Source organism: Crotalus tigris, unplaced genomic scaffold (assembly GCF_016545835.1).
Source record: "Crotalus tigris isolate CLP2741 ecotype Arizona unplaced genomic scaffold, ASM1654583v1 scf7180000024339.11422700, whole genome shotgun sequence".
Classification (NCBI taxonomy): domain Eukaryota; kingdom Metazoa; phylum Chordata; class Lepidosauria; order Squamata; family Viperidae; genus Crotalus; species Crotalus tigris.
The window spans coordinates 3,894,686-3,915,590 of NW_024100509.1; the positions used below are offsets into that span (position 1 = coordinate 3,894,686).

Consider the following 20,905-nt stretch of genomic DNA (forward strand, 5'->3'; position numbering starts at 1 on the left):
CATGATGTTCTCAGCCATGCTGTCAGAAGCCTTTCAGAACAGCTCAGTGGGAGTTAATCTGAGGTACAGAACCGATGGGAAACTGTTCAACCTGCGAAGACTTCAGGCTGTCACCAAGATAAAGGAGACTGTGCTACGAGATCTCCTTTTTGCTGATGACTGTGCCCTTAATGAAGGATCGGAGCAGGAAATGCAAGCCAGCATGGACAAACTCACAGCCGCTTGTGACAACTTTGGCCTCTTCATCAACACAAAGAAAACTGAAGTGATGTACCAGCCAGCTCCAAAAACCTAATATCAAGAGCCTACCATCACAGTAAAAGGACAAAAGCTGCAAGCAGTGGACCAATTTACGTATCTTGGTAGTACCCTCTCCCGTGCAGTGACAATTGACATCGAGGTCAACTGTAGAATTGCCAAGGCAAGTTCTGCATTTGGCAGATTGCAGACTAACGTGTGGGACCGCCGTGGAATAAGTCTTGCTACCAAGCTTAAAGTTTACCAGGCAGCAGTGCTAACTACCCTATTGTATGCTAGTGAGACCTGGACAGTGTACAGGAGGCACGTTAGGCAACTGAACTACTTCCACATGACTTGCCTTCGTAGAATTCTGAGGATTCGGTGGCAGGATAAGATACCAGACACAGATGTCCTCTCCAGAGCAGGTCTATCATCAGTTTACACTCTGTTGATGAAAGCCCAGATGCGCTGGGCGGGCCATGTTGTAAGGATGCCAGATCATCGCATCCCTAAACAGCTCTTCTATGGTGAGCTGTCTCAAGGGAAGCGATCACAGGGGGGACAAAAGAAGCGATACAAAGACATGTTAAAAGCTTCTCTTAAGTCCCTGGATATTAACACCATCTCTTGGGAATTTCTGGCGCATGATCGACTGACATGGCGCACCTTGGTGTACCAGTGTTGCCAGACATATGAACACAGAAGGACAATCTTGGCACAAGAAAAGCGAGCACTCCACAAAGCCAGAGCTGCAAATGCTGAATTAACAGTGTCTACATTTCTTTGTTCAGTATGTGGCCGAACATTCCGTGCTAACATGGGTCTTATTAGCCACCTACGGACACATCGTTGATGGCCCATAACCCACAAGATGTCAAGGTCTTCATTGAAATCGATGGACAAAAAACAGTGTCATCTGCAAATTTGATGAATTCCCCTTCTATTCCCTCATTTAAGTCATTTATGAAGATATTGAAGAGTACTACCCTCCATATAGATGTAGCACCATTAAGGACTACTTGTTGAGTACGGTTTGTCAGCCAGTTACAAATCCATCTGGTGGTGATGCTATCTATTTCACATTTTTCTAGCTTACAAAGAAATAGGTTGTGGTCTACTTTGTCAAATGCCTTGCTGAAGTCTTAGAATCTTAGAATCAGAGCTGGAAGGGACCTTGTAGGTCATCTAACCAACCCCTGCCCAACCAGGAGTCCCTACACCATTTCTGATAGATGGCAGTCTAGTCTTTTCTTGAAAGCCTCCAGTGATGAAGCACCAACATCTGAAGGCAGTCTGTTCCATTGGTTGATTTTTCTGTCAGGAAATCTGTCCTTATTTCCAGGTTGAATCTCTCCTTGATCAGTTTCCATCTGTTATTCCTTGTCTGGCCTTCAGGTGCTTTGGAAAATAGGTTGATCCCCTCCTCTCTGTGACAGCCCCTCAAGCATTGGAACACTGCTATCATGTCTGCCCTGGTCCTTCTCTTCATTAGACTAACCATTCCCAGTTCCTGTAACCATTCTTTATATGTTTTAGTCTCCAATCCCCTAATCATCTTTATTGCTCTTCTCTGCAGTTTCTAGAATCTCAACTTTTTTTATATAGTGGAGACCAAAATTGGCTGCAGTGTTCTAAGTGTGGTCTTACTAAGGCTTTATAGAGTGGTATTAGTACCTCACGTGATCTTGATTGAATCCCTCTGTTAATGCAATTTAGGACTGCATTGGCTTTTTTAACTGCCGCCACACACAGTTGTCTCATATTTAATTGATTGTCCACTAAGACTCCAAGATCCCTCTCACAGTTGCTGCTATTAAACCTTCATCCAACCTATATGTGTACTTTTGGGTTTTTTTTGCCTAAGTGTAAGACTTTAATTTTCTCTACACTGAATTTCATTTTGTTAGATAGGGCCCAGTGTTCAAGTCTGTCAAGATCCCTCTGGAACTTGAGCCTATCATCTAGGGCAGATATGTCAAACACAAGGCCTGCGGGCCGGCTCCAGTCCACCATGTGGTTCCAGCTGGCCCGAGGACCTGCTCTGGAAACAGCAAACAACCAGCCCGTGGCACCATGGCCCAGCCCAGGCTGACCGGGCATTGATCTACAACCTGGTTGCGTCCATCAAAGCCAGAACATGCTCAGCCTTACATCCACAGGACAGCCCTAGAACCAGCGACGGGTGCCCTGTTCTGCCTTTTGGGCGTGCTCGCAACGGAGTCCAGCGTCCCTGCTGGCTGACTTGCCCCACAGGCAGAGGCAGTGGGGAAGCTCCTCGCTGATACCAGGGCTGCCCCATAGATCTAAGGCTGAGCGTGTTCTGGCTTTGATGGATGCAACCAGGTTGTAGATCAGCACCACCCTCCCTCCCACCAGCACCTCCATGGCCCCCTTGCTGACCTAGCCTCGTAGCCCTGTCCCTACAGGAGATCTCTTTTAAGGATTATGTATTAATAGAAAATCAACTAACTTATCTCTGTTCCTAAATGTTAAAGCTGTTGCATATAAAAAACAGAGGAGCTCTCATCAACTATCACAGCCACCATTTTGACAGTTTTGCTGTATTGTTGTCTGTGGATGCCCCCACTAAATGCAAGCATGGGATAAGCTGAGCCTGGTTTGTTCTCAGTCTTTTAAGTGGCCACAGACTACTAGCAAAAGTGGTATTTGATCACAAGGCAAGGAGGCATCGAGAAATGTTTCCCCTTTTGCATTTGAGTATCCAAGAAAGGACAGGAAAGGAGAAAGGGAAAGAGGAAAGACAAACAAAAAGAAGGAAAGAGGGGAAGGAAGGAAAGGAGAATGAAGAGGGAAGGAAAAAGAAGAAATGGGAGGAAGGAAGGAAGGAAGGAAGGAAGGAAGGAAGGAAGGAAGGAAGGAAGGAAGGATTATAATGAGAGGAAGGAAGGATCTGAGGGAAGTCCTGCCTTAGCACTTGGCCACGAGCAGCCCTGCTGCCCTTTCGCTATCCCCTTGTCCCTTCCTCCTGACCTCTCCTGGTGATCTCCCATCCTATCGCTGAGGATGTTTTGGTTAAAAAACCAGATCTCCTCGCAGGGAGAGGGAGTGGGTCTCTCTCTGACCCACACATTTTGCCCTCCCACATACACCATGAACAACTTGGCCAAGGAGAGTGAGCCAATCAGCAGCAGCCTTGAGGAGGAGGTAAGCACAGCCAGGCGCCTCCTTGGGAAAGGCTGGACTGGGCGCTTGCCCTCCATTGCCCAGGGCTCTCAGCAGTCTGCATCACTGGGGATCCTCTGCATGGGGACAGCAAGGCACCTCTGGTGGACAAGGGTATAGTGCTCGTCTGGTCTCATCTTCCTTGGCTGGAGGCAATGGATCCCTCTCAGCCCCACCCAGGCCGTCACAGGTGCCCCCCGACACAAGCAACGTTGAGGTGGCCACATCCACCTAAGCCACACCCACACCCACTATACCCACCCTGGCCCCCAAAGGTCAACCACAACACTGATGCAGTCCTCAATGAAATTGAGTTTGACACCCCTGATCTAGGGTATTGGCTATTCCTGCCAGCTTAGCATCATCTGCAAATTTGATAAGTTCCCCTTCTATTCCCTCATCTAGGTCATTTATGAAGATGTTGAAGAGTACTGGGCCTAGGACAGAATTTTACGGTACCCCACTGCTTACTTCCCTACATGTAGGCGTAGTACCATTAAGGACTACTCTTTGAGTGCGGTCTGTCAGCCAGTTAAAAATCCATCTGATGTCTATCCCACTTTTTTTAAGCTTTCCAAGAAGTTGTGATCTACTTTGTTGAATGCCTTGCTGAAGTCCAAGTATACCACATCTACAGCATTCCACTGGTCCACCAATATAGTCACCTGATCAAAGAATGATTGGTTTGGCATGATCTGTTTTTAACAAACCTGTGCTGGTTTCTAGTTATAACTTTGTTTCTAGATGTTCACAGATATCTTTTTTGATTATCTTTTCCAGTATCTTCCCAGATTTTGATGCTAGGCTGATTGGTCTGTAGTTTCCTGGGTCACTTCCCCCCCCCCTTTTTTGAAGATGGAAACCACATCAACTCTTTTACAATCCTCTGGTAGTTCCCCGGTGCTCCAAGATTTTTGAAAGATATGGTAGGGTGGCTCTGAGATGACATCTGCCAGCTCCTTCAGAACTCTGGGGTGTAGTCAGTCAGGTCCCGGAGATTTATGCTCATCAAGATCAGACATATGTTCTCTTATCATTTTTTTGTTTATTTTAACTTTTATATCTAGTCTGTCTTTTTCAATTATGTTTTTGGTAAGTTAGACTATAGTTTCTTTTTGTGTGAAGACTGATGCAAAGAATGAGTTAAGCAGCTCTGCTTTTTCTCTACTGCTTGTTACTTTCTTACCATTTTCTCTCTTTGAAAGAAACTTTTTTATTATCTTTGATTTTTGTTGCAAGTCTTTGTTCATTCTGAGCCTTTGCTTTCCTGACTTCATCTTTGCTGATTCGGACTATCTGCTGATATTCTGCCTTAGTTATTTATCCCTCTTTCCATTGTTTGTACTTAGCCTTTTTCAGTTTATCAGAGAGATCTTTGTGCAACCATGCTGGTTTGTTCTTGGATTTCTTATTTTTCTTTTTTAGTGGTATTGTATTGGACTGGGCTTTTATGATAATATTTTTCAGTGTTTCCCAGGCTTCTTGGGTTGTTTTCCCCTTTAGGATTTTTATCTATGAAATTTTGCTTACGCTCTGTTTGTTAAAATCAGCTCTTTTAAAGCTTAAGACACTGGTTGGATTATATTCTATCGCTTGTGTTTGTATTATATTAAATTCCAGTATGATGAAGTCACTCTTGTCCAAGGTTCTGGCAATTTCAACTCTATCACTTCTTCTCTATTAGTAACACTTAGGTCCATTATAATTTTTCCTTTAGTTTCCTTTCTACCTTTTGGATGACAAAGTTGTCAGCTAAGTTGATTAGGAATCTGTTTGATCTCCCACTTGCTGCAGTTTTTCTCCCAGTCTCCCATTACTACTATGGTATGTTTTCTACATACATTTGTTAATTTATTAGCAAAGAGTTAATCTATTTCTTCTGCTTGGTTGGGTGGTCTATAGAATATGCCAATAGCAATGCCATATATTTTTCCCTTATATATTGACCCATATGGATTCTCGGATGTTTTCATCCTTGGTTTTATGCATTTCTGTAGAGATGTAGTAATCTTTTATATATAATGCAACTTCATCTCCTCTTTTATTAGGTCTGTTTCTTTTGAATAGTTTGTATCCTTCCATCAGTACATTCCAATCATGGGTTTTATCCCACCAGGTTTTAGTAATGGCAATTATATCAATATCTGTTTGTTCTCTAAACTTTGAGCGTTAGTGTATAGGCATGTGAGTCCTTTATTGGTCTTGGGTATGTTTCTTGTATCTCCTATTTTGTAACTGGGATTTACATCCTTTCCATCACTCTCTATTTCATTATGTTTTTCTTTTTTATTTATTTTTTTCTCTTTACTCCATTCCCCCTTATTTTAATGGTTTTTGCTTGGAATTAAGTTCAATGGATCATGAAGACTGCCCCCCCCCCATTTTAGTTTAAGAGCACTTTTGATAAGATGAGCCAGTCATTTTCTGAATATATTGTTTCCAGTTCTTGTGAAGTGCAGTCCATCCCCTGCCAGTAGCCCTTCATTTAAGTAATGCAGATCATGGTCTAGGACACCGAAGTTCTGTTGACGACACCAGTTTTTACGCCAGTGGTTCGTTTCTAAAATCCTTTGCTCCTTCATTGGTTGTTTGCCTTTTATTGGAAGTATAGATGAAAACACCACGTGCCCCTAATTCTTTAACTTTCTTCCCTACCTGTTGTAATCTCTTGTTATTGTTTTCATTGTTGTGTCATTAGTCCCCACATATAGGAGAAAAAAGGGATAGTAATCTGTGGGGTTGATTATTTTAGTAAGGTACTCAGTTACATCTTTGATTTCTGCTCCAGGTAGACTATATACCTCCCTAGATTGATGGCCTGGTTTGCAGACTATAGTTTTTGTTCACCTAAGAATTGAATCTCCTATCACCAATATTCATCTTTTTTTCCCTAGGGAACTCTAGAATAGTTTTCTTCCTGTCTCAAGAATGCTGCTACATTGTGCCTCTTTTTTAGAAACTACTGATGAATGCTCTTTTGTGAATGTCTGTTTATTTTCTTCCAGGGAGAGGCTATGAAAGTGATTGTTCAGTTCCAGAGGGGCTTCATTGGAGTAGGCTAGAGTAGATAGCAGGGGCTTTGCTCTTGGTTGTTTTCTTCTAAGAGTGGCATGTTTCCATCGGTCTTGCTTTTTAGGTATATATATGTAGGCTTGTTTTTTTTTAACTGAAGCTGTTTGTTCCCTATTGTGTTTGATGTGGGTGTATCAGTTTTTTTCTTTATGTTCATGTCTAGGGGTCATCATTTTTTTTTTAGAAGCTGTTTACTCCCTATAGTGTTTTATTTTGGAGTAGTCTTCTTGTTTAGGTTGGGATTTCTTGCTTTGCTCATTAAGTTTCAGAGTAGCTAGAGTTTTTTCTAGCAATTCAAGTAGTTTGTTTCTTCTGTGGACATAAGCTGAAACATATGGCACACTTTGCAAGTCATTATTGTGTCAGTCTCCATCTCCATGATTTTTTTCTTTGTTTGCTTGCTAAAAAATTAAAAATGTCTAAAAATTTAAATATTCTGCAGGTTGCGAAGTGTCAGTTTATAATAGTTTACAACTGTTCTCTGTCTTGAAAAATTCATTATTATCTTCCCTGTTTTAAGTGTCTGTTTCTTTTTATGTGGTTTTTTTATTTTCCTTTTAGATCGAGTTTAAAAATTTTGAAAGAATTTTAAACTATTTTTTCAAATGTTTACTTGAAAAAAGAAATTGAAAAAATTGAAAAGTTTATAAAAAATTGAAAAAAGAATATTAAAATTGAAAAAGATTTATAAATTCAAAAAAATTGAAAAAGGAATTTTAAAATTGAAAAAGATTTAAAAGTGAAAGAATTTAAAATTAGAAATGATATTTAAGAGGAAAAATGAAGATTAAAATTGTAATAAGGAATTGAAAAATTGAAAAAAAGAAATTTAAAAAATTGAAAAGGATTTTTTCTTACGAAAGAGAATTCAGAGATTTTAGAAATTTAACAATTTACAAGAGTTTTTGGCCCTTTATGAAGTAATATGCAATGTTTTTTTGTTGGAAGTCTCAGGCTATTTTCTAGGAGATATTTGATATCTGGACACGTTAATGCTGAGCTATTTGCAGCTTTCATAGCTCATCGTATCAATGTATTAACAATATCAGGGATAACTGCATGAGCATTTACTTTCTGAAAACAATTATACTGAGGCAAGTTATCAGTTTTTACAACTAAGAATTATTGTAAGCTCATGTCTTTGCTATCTTTCTGATTTTATTTTTAAAAAATGAAGCAGCAATTCTCATGTAAATGGATCTTTTTGGTTCTGATTTTTTTTTAAATCATTTAGAAGAGTACCGTATATGCCGGCGTATAAGACGACTTCCGGAAGCGCTAAACTCGGCGCCAAAGACAGGGGTCGTCTTATATGCCGAGTCGTCTTATACGCCGGAAATACTGGTAGTTTCCGGCGTATAAGATAACGTTCTAGGAAGGCGACTCGGCGTTAAAGACGGGGGTCGTCTTATACGTCGGGTCGCCTAATACGCCGGCATATACGGTAGTTTGCAATGTACAAATCAATCAATTTTCTCTCTGGGCAATATATGTTCAATCATTCCTAGCAGTATATCCATTTGCTTAAAAAAAGAAAAGAAAAAAAGAAAAAAAACAGAAAGAAAAGTAGCAACAGATCTATTAATACAAAATGGGAGGAACACGGACTTCACGTTTTACCCCTATCTTAACTTTTAGCATCACTAGATATTAACTTTGAAAAAATTATCAGTAAGGTTTAGAGCTTGGTCATCATGGTTCACTTTGCGAGAGGCTGACTAGTTAGATATCTGCTAAAAAAAAATTAAAATGTGCATTACAGGTAGTCCTCAACTTACAATAGTTCATTTAGTGACCGTTCCGAGTTACAATGAAACAGAAAAAAGTGACTTATGACTGTTTTTCACACTTGCAATTATTGTAGCATCCCTGATCACGTGATCAAAATTCAGATTCATATTTATGACAGTTGTAGTGTCCCGGGGTCATGCAATCAGCTTTTGCGACCTTCTAACAATTAAAGTCAACAGGGAAGCCAAATTCATTTAACAACCATGTTACTAACTTAAGAATTATAGTGATTCTCTTAACAGCTGTGGTAAGAAAGGTCGTAAAATAGGGCAAAACTCATTTAAAAATGTCTCACATAGCAGCAGAAATGTTGGGCTCAATTGTGGTCATAAGTCGAGGACTATCTGTACAGTCTTATTGGACAATCCAGCATTCCAAAATCTATAAACAAATTCTTGCTGCTGAAATCATTGTCCATCTTGGTGATATGGATAGTGCCAAGAGAGTAAAAGAAGGAAGATTTATGTAATGATTGGTAGAAAAGGTGGACTAGGGCAAGGTCCCCAACACTTGGTCTGTGGACCAGTACTGGGCTGCAGCATGCCATTGACCGGTTTGCCAAAACCACACACCCTCTGGTCCATGGAAAATACTCTCTCCACATAACCGGTCCCTGGTGCCCAAAAGTTTGGGGACCTCTGGACTAGGGAGTCAATGACCATTATATAAAATGGGCACAGCTTTCTTTGTTGTAAAAAAAAACAAAACAAAAAAAAACAAATTTCTCTTCCCATTGTATGATCTATTCTAGTTTACACAAAACCAGACATTTCTTGAGGTCTTCCCAGAATGACTGCCTTAAAAATTAGTGTAGCTTGTGGAGTTTTGGAGAGACACTATGTATGCCTTGTATCTTAATTCCAATGCATCAAAAATACTGCAGTTCTGAAGTTTAATATAATTTTAAACTAAATTCATTACTAGAACATACTTTTTAAAAACATTTTTCTTGACTTATTTTTCAACCTCACATTTTAGTCGATTAATAATCTTAGGACAATATCTGATGGTATTAATATTACCAATTACTACAATATTATCTTATTCTTTTTATGGTATTTTAATGCATTACTACAATGTGAACAATTTATAAAGCAGATAAAACAAGCTCTATTTCTATATAAATAGGCACTACAAATTTAAATTTAATGGACAGCAAGGCTAGACTGCTTTTAAGGTAAATATTCATGATCATCTTTGGAACTATATGTTTATGTTTGCTAAATTGAAATTGCATTCTTATACATTGGCTATAGAATTTTTATTGAAACTCAGTAAATTATTGGCTTCTCAACTGAAACAACTTGTTATGGTTCCGGCTAATGAAACACTTCCAAGAACTTCCAGACATTGATTTTCCTAAAAGTCATTTATTGTTACAAAATGTTGGCACAGACATAACAGAGATGCCAAGATCTAAATTCTCTTCCCCTGAGCAAGTTCTGCATATTGTCAAAGCAAAAATATACAGTATTTGCAGCGTTGGCACAACTAATCTTTGGAGCCAGCTCTTAATTTGTTTGTCATATCATCCAGCTCACATTTGATCATTTTGTTAATCAAAAAGTTAAGGGATAATTGTCAATGCTGCATTGAAATCATGGTATTTTATATCTCCAGCATTCCCACAATCTAGCAGGAGAATAAAAAAAATGAGGTGAGGTTGATCTGGCAATACTTCATGACAAATCTATGCTGATTACTGATAATGACTACATTATGTTCAAGGTGATTACTCTTTGATCTTGTTATCAAGTGAAGTTTCTTGGATGAGAAGCAAAACATTTTCATGGTTCTTTGATCCTCTACTTCCTGGAGACTTACTTTCTCTGATAAATGTTAATCTTCTTGTGATCTGCTTTAGCATGGCTATTTACTTATCTAATCCTTTGCCTTCTTCAAGTGAATGTATAATTTATTCTTAGCAAGATGCAATGATGAGATATAGAGCAAAAAAGAGACCAGCACTACTTACCCTAATAACACTATCTGTCTTACTATATCTAATATTTGAATCAGCCTGCTTGAGAAATGGGAGCTGTTTACAACTCTAGAATATTTACATGACTTAAAACAAAAATAACCACGTCTTCCAAATTAGTATTTCTGCATAGCTAGACGGTTAACTGGATGGTAGATTTATACCACTGCTGTACTGCAATATTTTATAAAAATGGCTTTAAAACAGTAATTGAGACAAAATGACATTGACAAATGAAGAATCAGACAAGAATTTAAAGACACTTTACTATTAAACTTTACTATTAATTAATGATAGAAAAGTTCATAAATCATTATTTTAAAAATATAACAGGAAGGAAGGATATGAGACCCATCTTCCAATTCCTCTAAGGACATCATACACAAGAATGCATTTCTTTATCATCCTACACAACAGGTAATGAAATAATGGCTAGAAGCCTTGAGTAGTCAGATTTCAATTTATTATTAATAATAATTAAACTTCTATAGACATGTACAGGTAGTCCTTGACTTATGACAATTGAGCCAAACATTTCTGTTGCTAAGACATAAGGCTAAGTGAGTTTCGGCGATTTTATGACCTATGACCTTTTACAACAGTTGTAAATCAATGCAGTTGTTAAGTTAGTAACGTAAGCTGTTAAGTGAATCTGGCTTTCCAATTGACTTTGCTTGTCAGATGGTCGCAAATCACATGACCCAGGACATTGTAACCATCATAAATATGTGCTAGTTGCCAAGCATCTGAATTGTAAGGGATGTTGCATTGGTCATAAGTATGAAAAATGTTGAGAAGTCACTTCTTCCAGTGCCATTACAATTTTGAATGGTCACTAAATGAACTAAAGGACTACCTGTCCATTGAACTTAATAAATTACTGACATTAATGGGAAGTTAAAACAATCTGAATATATCAATTACCCAGAAATTACTCAGTATACTTCCTATCACTCAATATATATTGGTATCTCGTTATTCATCGTTAACTGATCCTAAGAGGTGGGATGAGTACCAAAAACAATGAGTACCAAACAAATTGTTCTCATAAGGAATACTGTAGTAAGTCACAATGCAGCTGACACCAACAAGTTCTAACTTGTATACTGAGTACCAAACAAATGAGTACCAGGATAACATTTTTGTGTCAAATGCATTGAGCTTCAAAGCAGTTGAGTACTAAGGTACCACTGTATTCAGAGGCTGGACAATTGTTATGGATGCTTTAATTTGGATTAATGCAAGGTGTTTGTATTAGTGATGTAATTGGTCTTTTCATTGCTGTGGTTTTGAGTATCTCTTTCACATTGGTATCAGTTAACTTCAAAATACTCAGGTGTAGCTGAAACTTCATAATTATTGTTAAGGGAAAGTATGCCAGCCTCTATTTATAGGTAGTCCTCATTTAATGACCATTCTCAGTTACAACAGTGATGAAAAGTAACTTTATGACCCATTCCTTGCATCTATGATCTTTTTAGGTCTGTAAAGCAAAGGAAAGCTGAAGTAAAATCATAGCCTGCAGTTTCACTTAGCAACCTCTTTGCCAGTCTCAATTCTGATCACTAAACAATGACTATCTTATTGGCATTTTGAATTTAAACATGGAGAATTGTTATTACTCCTTTGTATCTCATAGATAACAAATCATTTACTGGCTATGTTGTTACTCTCCTGTTTTTCTAGTCAAATGTTTAGTTCCATTCCAAATCTATGTTTGGGGGGGGTGGTGAGGGAAAGAGAGACAGAGAGATTGATTTTTTTATATCAAGTCAAATTTTAGGAAACATTTAGTACAAGTTTAGCTTTACAAACAGCAAAGCTATTGCTTAAGTCCCAGATTCCTATAGCACAAATTTGAAATGGGGTATATATCATATTAAGGCATAAAGATTTGCTTTGGTCTTTCAATTTTAAAAATAGAGAAATTAAATTGCACAAATGTTTCTGATGTTCACATAATAAAGCACATAGCATTAACAATCTCCAGCAAAAGTTTAGTACAATTAGACTCTTTGAACATCATAAAAAAAGAATATACAGGGCAATTAGATACATACTTATATAGGAACAAAGCATTTTCAATGTAACATGAGGTTTATAACTGAATCTGATACAAGTTTCAGAAATAGATTCTGAAAAATTATGTACATTATAATCCTCCTGTCAGATATTTCTTCATCAATTCATTAATCACTAACAGTACCATAATTTAGTGCGCTATCTTTCGATATTTAAGTTGGATAGGGATATTTTCAACAAAACCTATTTGTAGCTTCATAAAAGGAAAGCCAGAAATACAAAGTAGAGGATGATAAATTAGTCTATGTTGTATGCAAGCAGTATCTGTTACTCAGAAGACAGTCCAGCATTTTGGCTTTTTGCCAGTACATTTTAATTCAGTTAGTTCATTTCTTTTGAAAGACTTATGTAGCCTGATATAAGCATATACACTAAAGTCGAGTTTTGCTACTTGGACTATTTGTGAACTGACATCAGCTTTTTAATTTGAGTACTATGATGAATGTGTAAAATGTGTTATGCCCTATCTGAATTCTTGCAGATGTTTCTGGTACACTCTCGGAATATGTGGATAATGAACAGAATTCATTTGAATTCATCCAAATAATGAAAATACCTATGGCCTACAGAATGTGAACAGGCTGCAAAAAGAGTGTGAGAAATGTGAGTGATGCTTGCAAGTAAGTGGGAGTTTCTGTTTGTATTTCTAGATTTTTAATAGAGTTTTTAATTTGTATGTTATTCTTATTCTTATTGTAAATAACGAAGAATAATTTTGGAATGCAGCAATACAGTATATGAGTTTTCTAAAATAAATATTGTTAAAAAATTAAAGCTCAGAATCAAACTTTTTTTTAAAGGTTCATTTAATTGTTCAGTTAAGGGAAACTAATTCTAGAATTCTGGTGATGCTGAGTTTTACAAAGTTATTGCCAAGTGCACAAAATGTGCATTGTAGAAGCAACCTTATGCACTTGGAGAAAGCCTCAATTGAACACCTAGAGCAGGGGTGTCAAACTGCCGGCCCGCAGGCCAGACGCGTCACGCAGAAGCCGCGCCCACACCATTGCCGGCAATGGCAAAACTGTCCCGATACATTGCGCGACGTCACGTGATGTCATGAGTTTGCCATGTCTGACCTAGAGAAATGGATTCTTGGTATTATCCATGAGCTGTACTAATTGAACTAATTATTTGCTAGTTTTGGCTATTTGTTCAGGAAGAAGTCATGGCAAGGATGTGTAAGAATTGTTCCCATCTGTGCTATGAATCTGGTGAAGTATTATCTTTGACTCTTGCCCCAGACAGAAGTGGCACAAAATTTGGATGTGTCAAAGGGCCTTTGAATAGATTTATCTTGTGTACCAATTGAGGTTATTCCCAGCCTGGGAGGCCTTGTTCAGTCACTCATGCCCTGGTCACTTCCTGGTTGGATTACTACAATATGCTCTATATGAGGCTGCCCTTGAAAACTATCCAGAAATTATAACTGGTCCAGAATGAGTGGCACAGTTTTGGGCTCCCCATGATTTGCCATGTGCATTGGTTTCCAGTTCTTTTACAGGTGCAATATCAGGTGCTGGTTATCATCTTTAAAATCTTACATGGCCTTGGACCAGGTTATTGGCCAGAATGACTTTTCCTAAAGGTATCTACGTATTTTACTAGGTCAACACAGTGGGCATGCTCCAGGCCCTTTTTCTTAAATGTTGTCATCTAACAAGCCAAGCCAACACACTTTCTCAGTAACATTCTTCAACAAGATTTGAGAGACTACTACTTGTTTGGCCTTCCAAAAACTCCTGAAGTCCTGGATTTTCCCATAAGAATTAGGATAAGGTGTCCTTGTTGGATATGAGGGATATATGTTTTGGAAAGGACAATAAAATGTTTATGTTGCTTTTAGACGTGTTATTGTTTTATTACTATTGTAAGCTGCCCAGAGATATGATACATAAAATGGGTACTATACAAATCTTTTAAATAAGTACAATTTTATCTTAACTGTCTTGTGCATTTTCAGATCTAGGCCACTTTAACTTCTGTGTTTCTATTTGTCTTTTAATTAGACAGAACAGCCTGTTCTTATTTCACCTGCCAAAAAGTTGTTCCCACTAGTGACTTTCGGATGCTAATGTGGAAATCTAATGCATTCTATATGATCTCTCTGGCCAGATAAGCTTGTGTATGAAGTATTCTGCTAGCAGTGTTACAAAGCCATTACCAAGGCTCATTGTCCATCAAGAACTAACTTTACTCAGGATGGGGCAAGTTATTTTGCAAAGTGCAGGTCTTTCAATGACATATCCAGTTTAAGTGAAATATCCTGACATCTTTTGGGAGACAAATATTTCAAGCCTAGTGTCTAACTTTCAGACTTGGCTTGCTGTAAATTTTCTCATTTAGATGATGGAACAAGGGGAATTTAACAAAGATGGAACAATAATTATATATAGTGGAAATAGCAGTAGCACTTAGACTTACATACCACTTCACAGTGCTTTACAGCTCTCTCTAAGCAGTTTATAGAGTCAGCATATTGCCCCTCCCAACAATCTGCACCCTCATTTTACCAACCTCGGAAGGATGGAAGGCTGAGTAACCTTGAGCTGGTGAGGATTGAACTCCTGGCAGTCAGCATATAGTGGGCACTTTGGAGAAGAGTCAGTTCAGTACAGTGGTTAAGGCACCAGGCTAGAAACCAGGAGGTTGTGAGTTCTAATCCTACTTTAGCCAGGAAAATTAGCTTGGTAACTTTGGGCCAGTCATTATCAGTCCAACTCACCTCACAGGGTTGTTGCTGTTATGTGAGGAAAATAGGAAAATAAAGGAGTATTAAATATATTAGCTGTTAACTGATGAAAAAATAAAGGCAGGAAATAGATAAATAAATTACCATGCAGGCGTTCTTGATGTTTAAGGAAACTTAAGTAAAGAATAACCAAACACATATTTTTTTACAAAGACTTTCTTATAAACAGAATAACAAGAGGTAGGAGTCCTGACAGAAACTAGCCATGAAGAGAGAGGGGTGATATGCAACAAGTATCTATTAAACCTGCTCAAATGGATTCTTTCCTTACCTTTAACAAACCACCAGGCTATTAGGACCAGCTATTCGCAGAAAAGATTTTAGAAATATTTATTTGGCTTTGCGTAATATTTATTGCAGATTTATTTACAAAACTATATTACTTGCAAGCTGCTTTAGAAAGATTGCTATCCTGAAAGTCAGGATATAACAAATATTAAGAAATAATTAATCTAGCAGACAGAAACATGATTGTATCTAAAAATAACATTAAATTTAATAGACATATGCAATATTAGAAAAAAAGAAACCAAATTTGCAAGTGGTTAAAAAAAATGAAAGACAGCTCAAGGGAAGAACAAGAGAAATATAAATCATGGCTGCAAAAAAACTGAAATACACGACTGGCTCACATCAATAAAATTAAACTACCCAAATTAAGGGACGTAAATATTTCCATTCTGTTCTGCTCTAGTCAGATCCTATATTAAGTACTATCTAGTTTTAGCACCACCTGTTAAAAGGGATTCAGACAAATTCAAACAGATGCAAATAAACAGAATGACAGAATACTAGAAACCAAATCTTATAACAAAAAAAAAAATCAGAGTAGTTTTAAGAAAATATGACAGAGAATGTCTATGATAATATTCTTCTAATACCTGAGGAAAGATCACATTGAGGAAGTATTACCTGCCCTATTATTCCAGAGAGCAAAACACAAAGCAATAGTTTTGAATTACAAGAAAGCAAATTCCACTTGAATATTAGGCAACACTTCATCATGGTAATGGTACAGAACCAATTCCTTACAGAAGTGCAGACTTCCCTTGCCTGGGGAGGCCAAATGAGAGATGCTTTAATAGAACTAGTGTCAAGGTTCTGAATGACGAAGCCAACCAAGCAAAGAGACATTCCAATCTCTTAATGTAAAACTTTATTGAATGCATCACTTTGGCACTAATGAAAGCAAAACCAGCTCCGACAAGACTCCTCCCAAACCCATATAGTAAAAGCTTTGAATTCTCCCTCCTTCCTCTGGGTCGGGTCAGGTCATGTTGCCCAATCAAGCAGAAAAATATTGTTAAGAGAAAGCATATCTAGGTCTGGCGAGACACCTGGTGTAATGTCCTTGTGTCTCACAGTCTGGCTTCTTAATATTTGAAGTCTGCATTCCAAACTTCTCCCCTCCCCCGCAAGTTCATTGGCAAGTTGAGAAGCAGTATTTGTCGCACCAGCAGTGCTTCGAAACTTGACAACTAGTTTGGTCAAGTGGTTAAGGTCTGAGGCTAGATACCAAGAGACTGTGAGTTCTAGTCTCACCTTAAGTATGAAAGCCAGCTGGATGACTTTGGGCCAGTCACTTCCTCTCAGCCCAATCCACCATACAGGGTTGTTGTGCAGGGAAAATGGAAGAGGCAGGAGTATTTATTTATAAATTCCTGCACAGAACTAAGTTTGAGTCCAGTCCATTTCTATGATTCTGTAATTCCTAAGTGACTACAGAGCAAAAATACTTAAAATGTTTATTTGAAGGAAAACCAAACAGAAATATTTTTGAAAATTTATATATTTGGGACTATGCTTTCAGTAACCTAAACATTCTGGTTAAGTTCACCTGTGATTCAAGTTATCTTCGTTGAGTTTTAATTTATGCTTCTTTAGTAAACAACCATACAGCATATATGTATATAGCAAGTTGGCAAAGTCTCGGTCAAGCCTCAAGAGAGAGACAGCCATTATCCATTCCAAAGAGTACCTTCCTAGCTGATCCTGGGATCAGAGAATGTGTCAAAAATTCAAAATGTCGGATTGAATTACTTACAGGGTAGAAGTGGTCCTTAGGTGCACAGAATTGCGTAACACAAAGCAGCAAATGTAAGGCATTCAGTTTAAAATATCTCACGGTTACAGGGACCACAACCATTATTGTTTTTGTAGTTTGCAAATCTTGTACGCTCACTGGCAGCTTCTTGTGCTCTTGAAAAGAGGTCACTTATTTTGGTTACTTCAAAAAGTAGATGAATGCAAATGATTATGAAAACATTTAAAGTATTTGGTTTGTTCAATGGATTTATCACTGATTTGACAATTATAAGAAATCCGTACAACAGGCGTAGACAACCGTGGCTCTTTTATGACTTGTGGACTTCAACTCCCAGAATTCCTGAGCCAGCCATGCTGGCTCAGGAATTCTGGCAGTTGAAGTCCACAAGTCATAAAAGAGCCATGGTTGCCTAGCCCTGCCCTAGAACAAAATAATTCTACTGTTCTTTGGCATTCATAAAGGCCAACTTCATGGCATGGACCTATGGGGGAGGGCTGGAAGCTAAAGTTGAGTTTTGCAAAGGATGCCATATTTGCATCTATTCTTTTGCATAAAGTTTGCCCTATGTATATAATCCAAGGGATATTGCTGACAGATAGTGCTGTCACACTGGAGGAAAAGTAACGCGAAGGTGTATAAAAGCAAAACAGTAATTTCCATAATTATTAGAAACAAAGTTAAAACAAACAAACTTTGTCTTAGCAGTTAATAGATATGTCTCCTGATAGAAATCAGAAAGATGCTGCATGCATTAGGCACATATAACATTAACCATGGAAAAGTGTATTATATAAGGTACTGCTGACTGCTGTCAGGAACTATCTAAAAAAGTCCCTATTTTATAGCCACCTTTGCAGACTTTGCACCTCTAAAAGACTTCACGCCATCTGTCAAGCTGCAAAAAATACCTATGCTGTGGCATCCATTACTGCTTCTTAGCTTGCCTGCAGATTCGGGGGATGGGATGGAAGAATGGAATGCAGGCTTCAGACATCAGACTGCCAAGGCGTGAGAACCAAGGTCTCTCATAATAATTGTCTGACACTTCATTGGACAATGTGACCTGCACTATTTGGGAGAAGGGAGACGCTATACTAGTGATGGCGAACCTTTTAGAGCAGTGGTTCTCAACCTGTGGGTCGGGACCCCATTTGGGGTCGAACAACCATTTCACGGGGGTCGCCAAACAAGGCTGTCCGCCATTTTTCCCCCTTTTCTTTGGCCACGCCCCTGGCACCCGGTGATGTATAAGTGGTTGGGGGTCACCACAACATGGGGAACTGTATTATGGGGTCACGGCATTAGAAAGGTTGAGAACCACTGTTTTAGAGACTGAGGGTCCAAACTGCAACCTAAAACCCAGTTCTGCATCGTCAAATGCCGGGTGGGTGTGGCTCATTGGGTGGGCGTCTCCCATTGGGTGGGCGTGGCTACAGTGGTAATGGCAGACTGGGTGGGACTAAAAAGTTCAATCAATCAATTTCAACTTTGCAAGATCTTTTTTTTCCCCCACAAGAGGTTGAAATTGACTGACTGAACCTTTTTTTTTTTTTTGCACACGGCAGCGGAAGCCTAAAGCAAAAAGGTTTTATAAAACCCAGCTGAAGGCCTAGGACTGGGGCAACAGCGCACGTGCCCACAGAGAGGGCTCTTGAAGCACTCAAGATAATCTGATATTCCACATTATCTACTCAGACCAATAACTGTTTAACCACGAGACAAACATGCTAAATTCATACAACATGCAAAACCATGATTATGCTAAATAAAGCAAAGATAAATGATTCTACAAATTATTATATTTGTTTAAACTCTAATGTTTGTACAGATATGATAAATTCAACTCCAATATGGATGGCTGTGTCATACAAATTTGGTATAAATGCTGCAGAAAAAAATGAGAAAATTGAATGTAAATAAGATAATTGACAAGAACCATTACTTACATTCGTCCTATACCTTCATACATTCTCGTTTCTTCAGCCAAAGTCATGATCTCTGTGTCTGTAAGATGTGCATGCTTTTTTGTTCTGTTCAGCTGATCTATTTGTATATCTGCCAGTTTCACCTTTTGTTGGGTTTCAATGACCTTAGCTTGAAGTTCAGAAAATGCCTAACATGGAAAACAATACAAATGTAGGTAATTTTTTTAAAAAAATCTGTAACAGTCTTCACTCTTCACAAAAACCTATGAGCTTTTTATTTAGGTTGTCCTTGACTTACAACCACAATTGAGCCCAACATTTCTGTTGTTAAGTGAGAAACTTATTTAAGTGAGTTTTCTTCCCTTTTAACAACCTAGCTTGCCACAGTTGTTAAGTGAATCATTGCAGTTCAGTTAGTAACACGGTTGTTAAGTGAATCTGGCTTCCCCTTTTACTTTGTCAGAATATATCACAAAAGGTGGTCACATGACCTCAGGACACTGCAACTACCATAAATATAAGTCACTTGCCTAACGTCTGAATTTTGATCATATGATCAAAGGGATGCTGCAATGGTTGGATGTGAAAAGTGGTCATAAGTCACTTTTTTCAGTGCCATTGTAACTTTGCACAGTCACTAAATGAACTGTTGTAAGTCAAGGACCACCTGTAATGCACATTTTAATTTTTTTAGCAGATATCTAACTAACTATTTATTAAAAGAGAAAAGCCAGGACAACTTCAGAAAGTCTAATGAATAGTGGCTGACACTATGGTTAAAATGCCAATAGAACAGAACTTCTTTTCCCCCCTACTGCAATCTCTTACCAAAAGGATGTACTGTATATTTAAACATCAGATAAATTAAAGATGTAAAATATGCACCAAACATCAAAAGTATTAAAGAAAAAAACAGAAATAATACTGGGTGAAAACCAATATGCGTGCAAGACACAAATCTGTTCCAATCATCAAATAAATAATCTGGTATAGCAGTGATGGCGAACCTTTTAGAGACTGAATGCAACCCAAAACCCACTTATGCATTGTTGGGTGCCAGGTGGGTGTGGCCCATTGGCTGGGTGTGGCCCTTTGGGAAGGCGTGGCTGTGGTGGTAATGATAGACTGGGTGGGACTAAAAAGTTCAAACAATCAATTCCAACTTTGCAAGATTTTTTTTTCCCACGAGAAGTTGAAATTGATCTGTTGAACCTTTTTTTTTTTTTTGCACACGGTGGCAGAAGCCTAAAGCGAAAAGGTTTTATAAAACCCAGCTGAAGGCCTAGGGCTGGGCCTACGGTGCGCATGCCCACAGAGAGGGCTCTGAGTGCCGCCTCTGGCACCCGTGCCATAGGTTCGCCACCACTGTGGTATAGCACTATTTTAATCAGATTAAATAATTCAGGGAATGTTGAAAAAAAATGAGAATTGTCCACAGCAGGCCTGCATCACAGATCTGTGGACATAGTTTACTGGTAAAAATATTTACTATGCATTATATAATTGTAAAAACAATTCTGCAAGGTAAATGGTGAGTACTACTCACTCTGCTGTACACTTGCTCTATATTCTACAAATTCCCTAATTCATACAATGTACCAAGCAAAAATCATATTATTTCTTAGTGTAATGTATGAATAGCTTTATAAACTTCAGCTATGCATAGACTCAGTGAGCTTTATCACTCTGTGGAGATTATTTCCTTATGATAGCTTAATATATTTTTTTCACATAAAAAATCAGATCCTGAAGATTCAAATATATTAAAATTTAAAGTGTAAAGAGATATGAAAAGTTTTATAAGTCTAACTAATGTGCTTATCTTCCATGCA

General features: G+C 38.1%; 1 protein-coding gene across 1 annotated transcript in view; it reads right to left on the bottom strand.

Annotated features, from left to right (window-relative positions):
* Nucleotides 1–20,905, bottom strand: part of PFDN1 (prefoldin subunit 1) — a 55,297-nt gene that overhangs the window by 33,429 nt on the left and 963 nt on the right. The window contains exon 2 of the mRNA XM_039325858.1: nt 19,095–19,261. Within this exon, the coding sequence (XP_039181792.1) occupies nt 19,095–19,261 (167 nt within the window). The remainder of the gene's footprint in view (nt 1–19,094; nt 19,262–20,905) is intronic.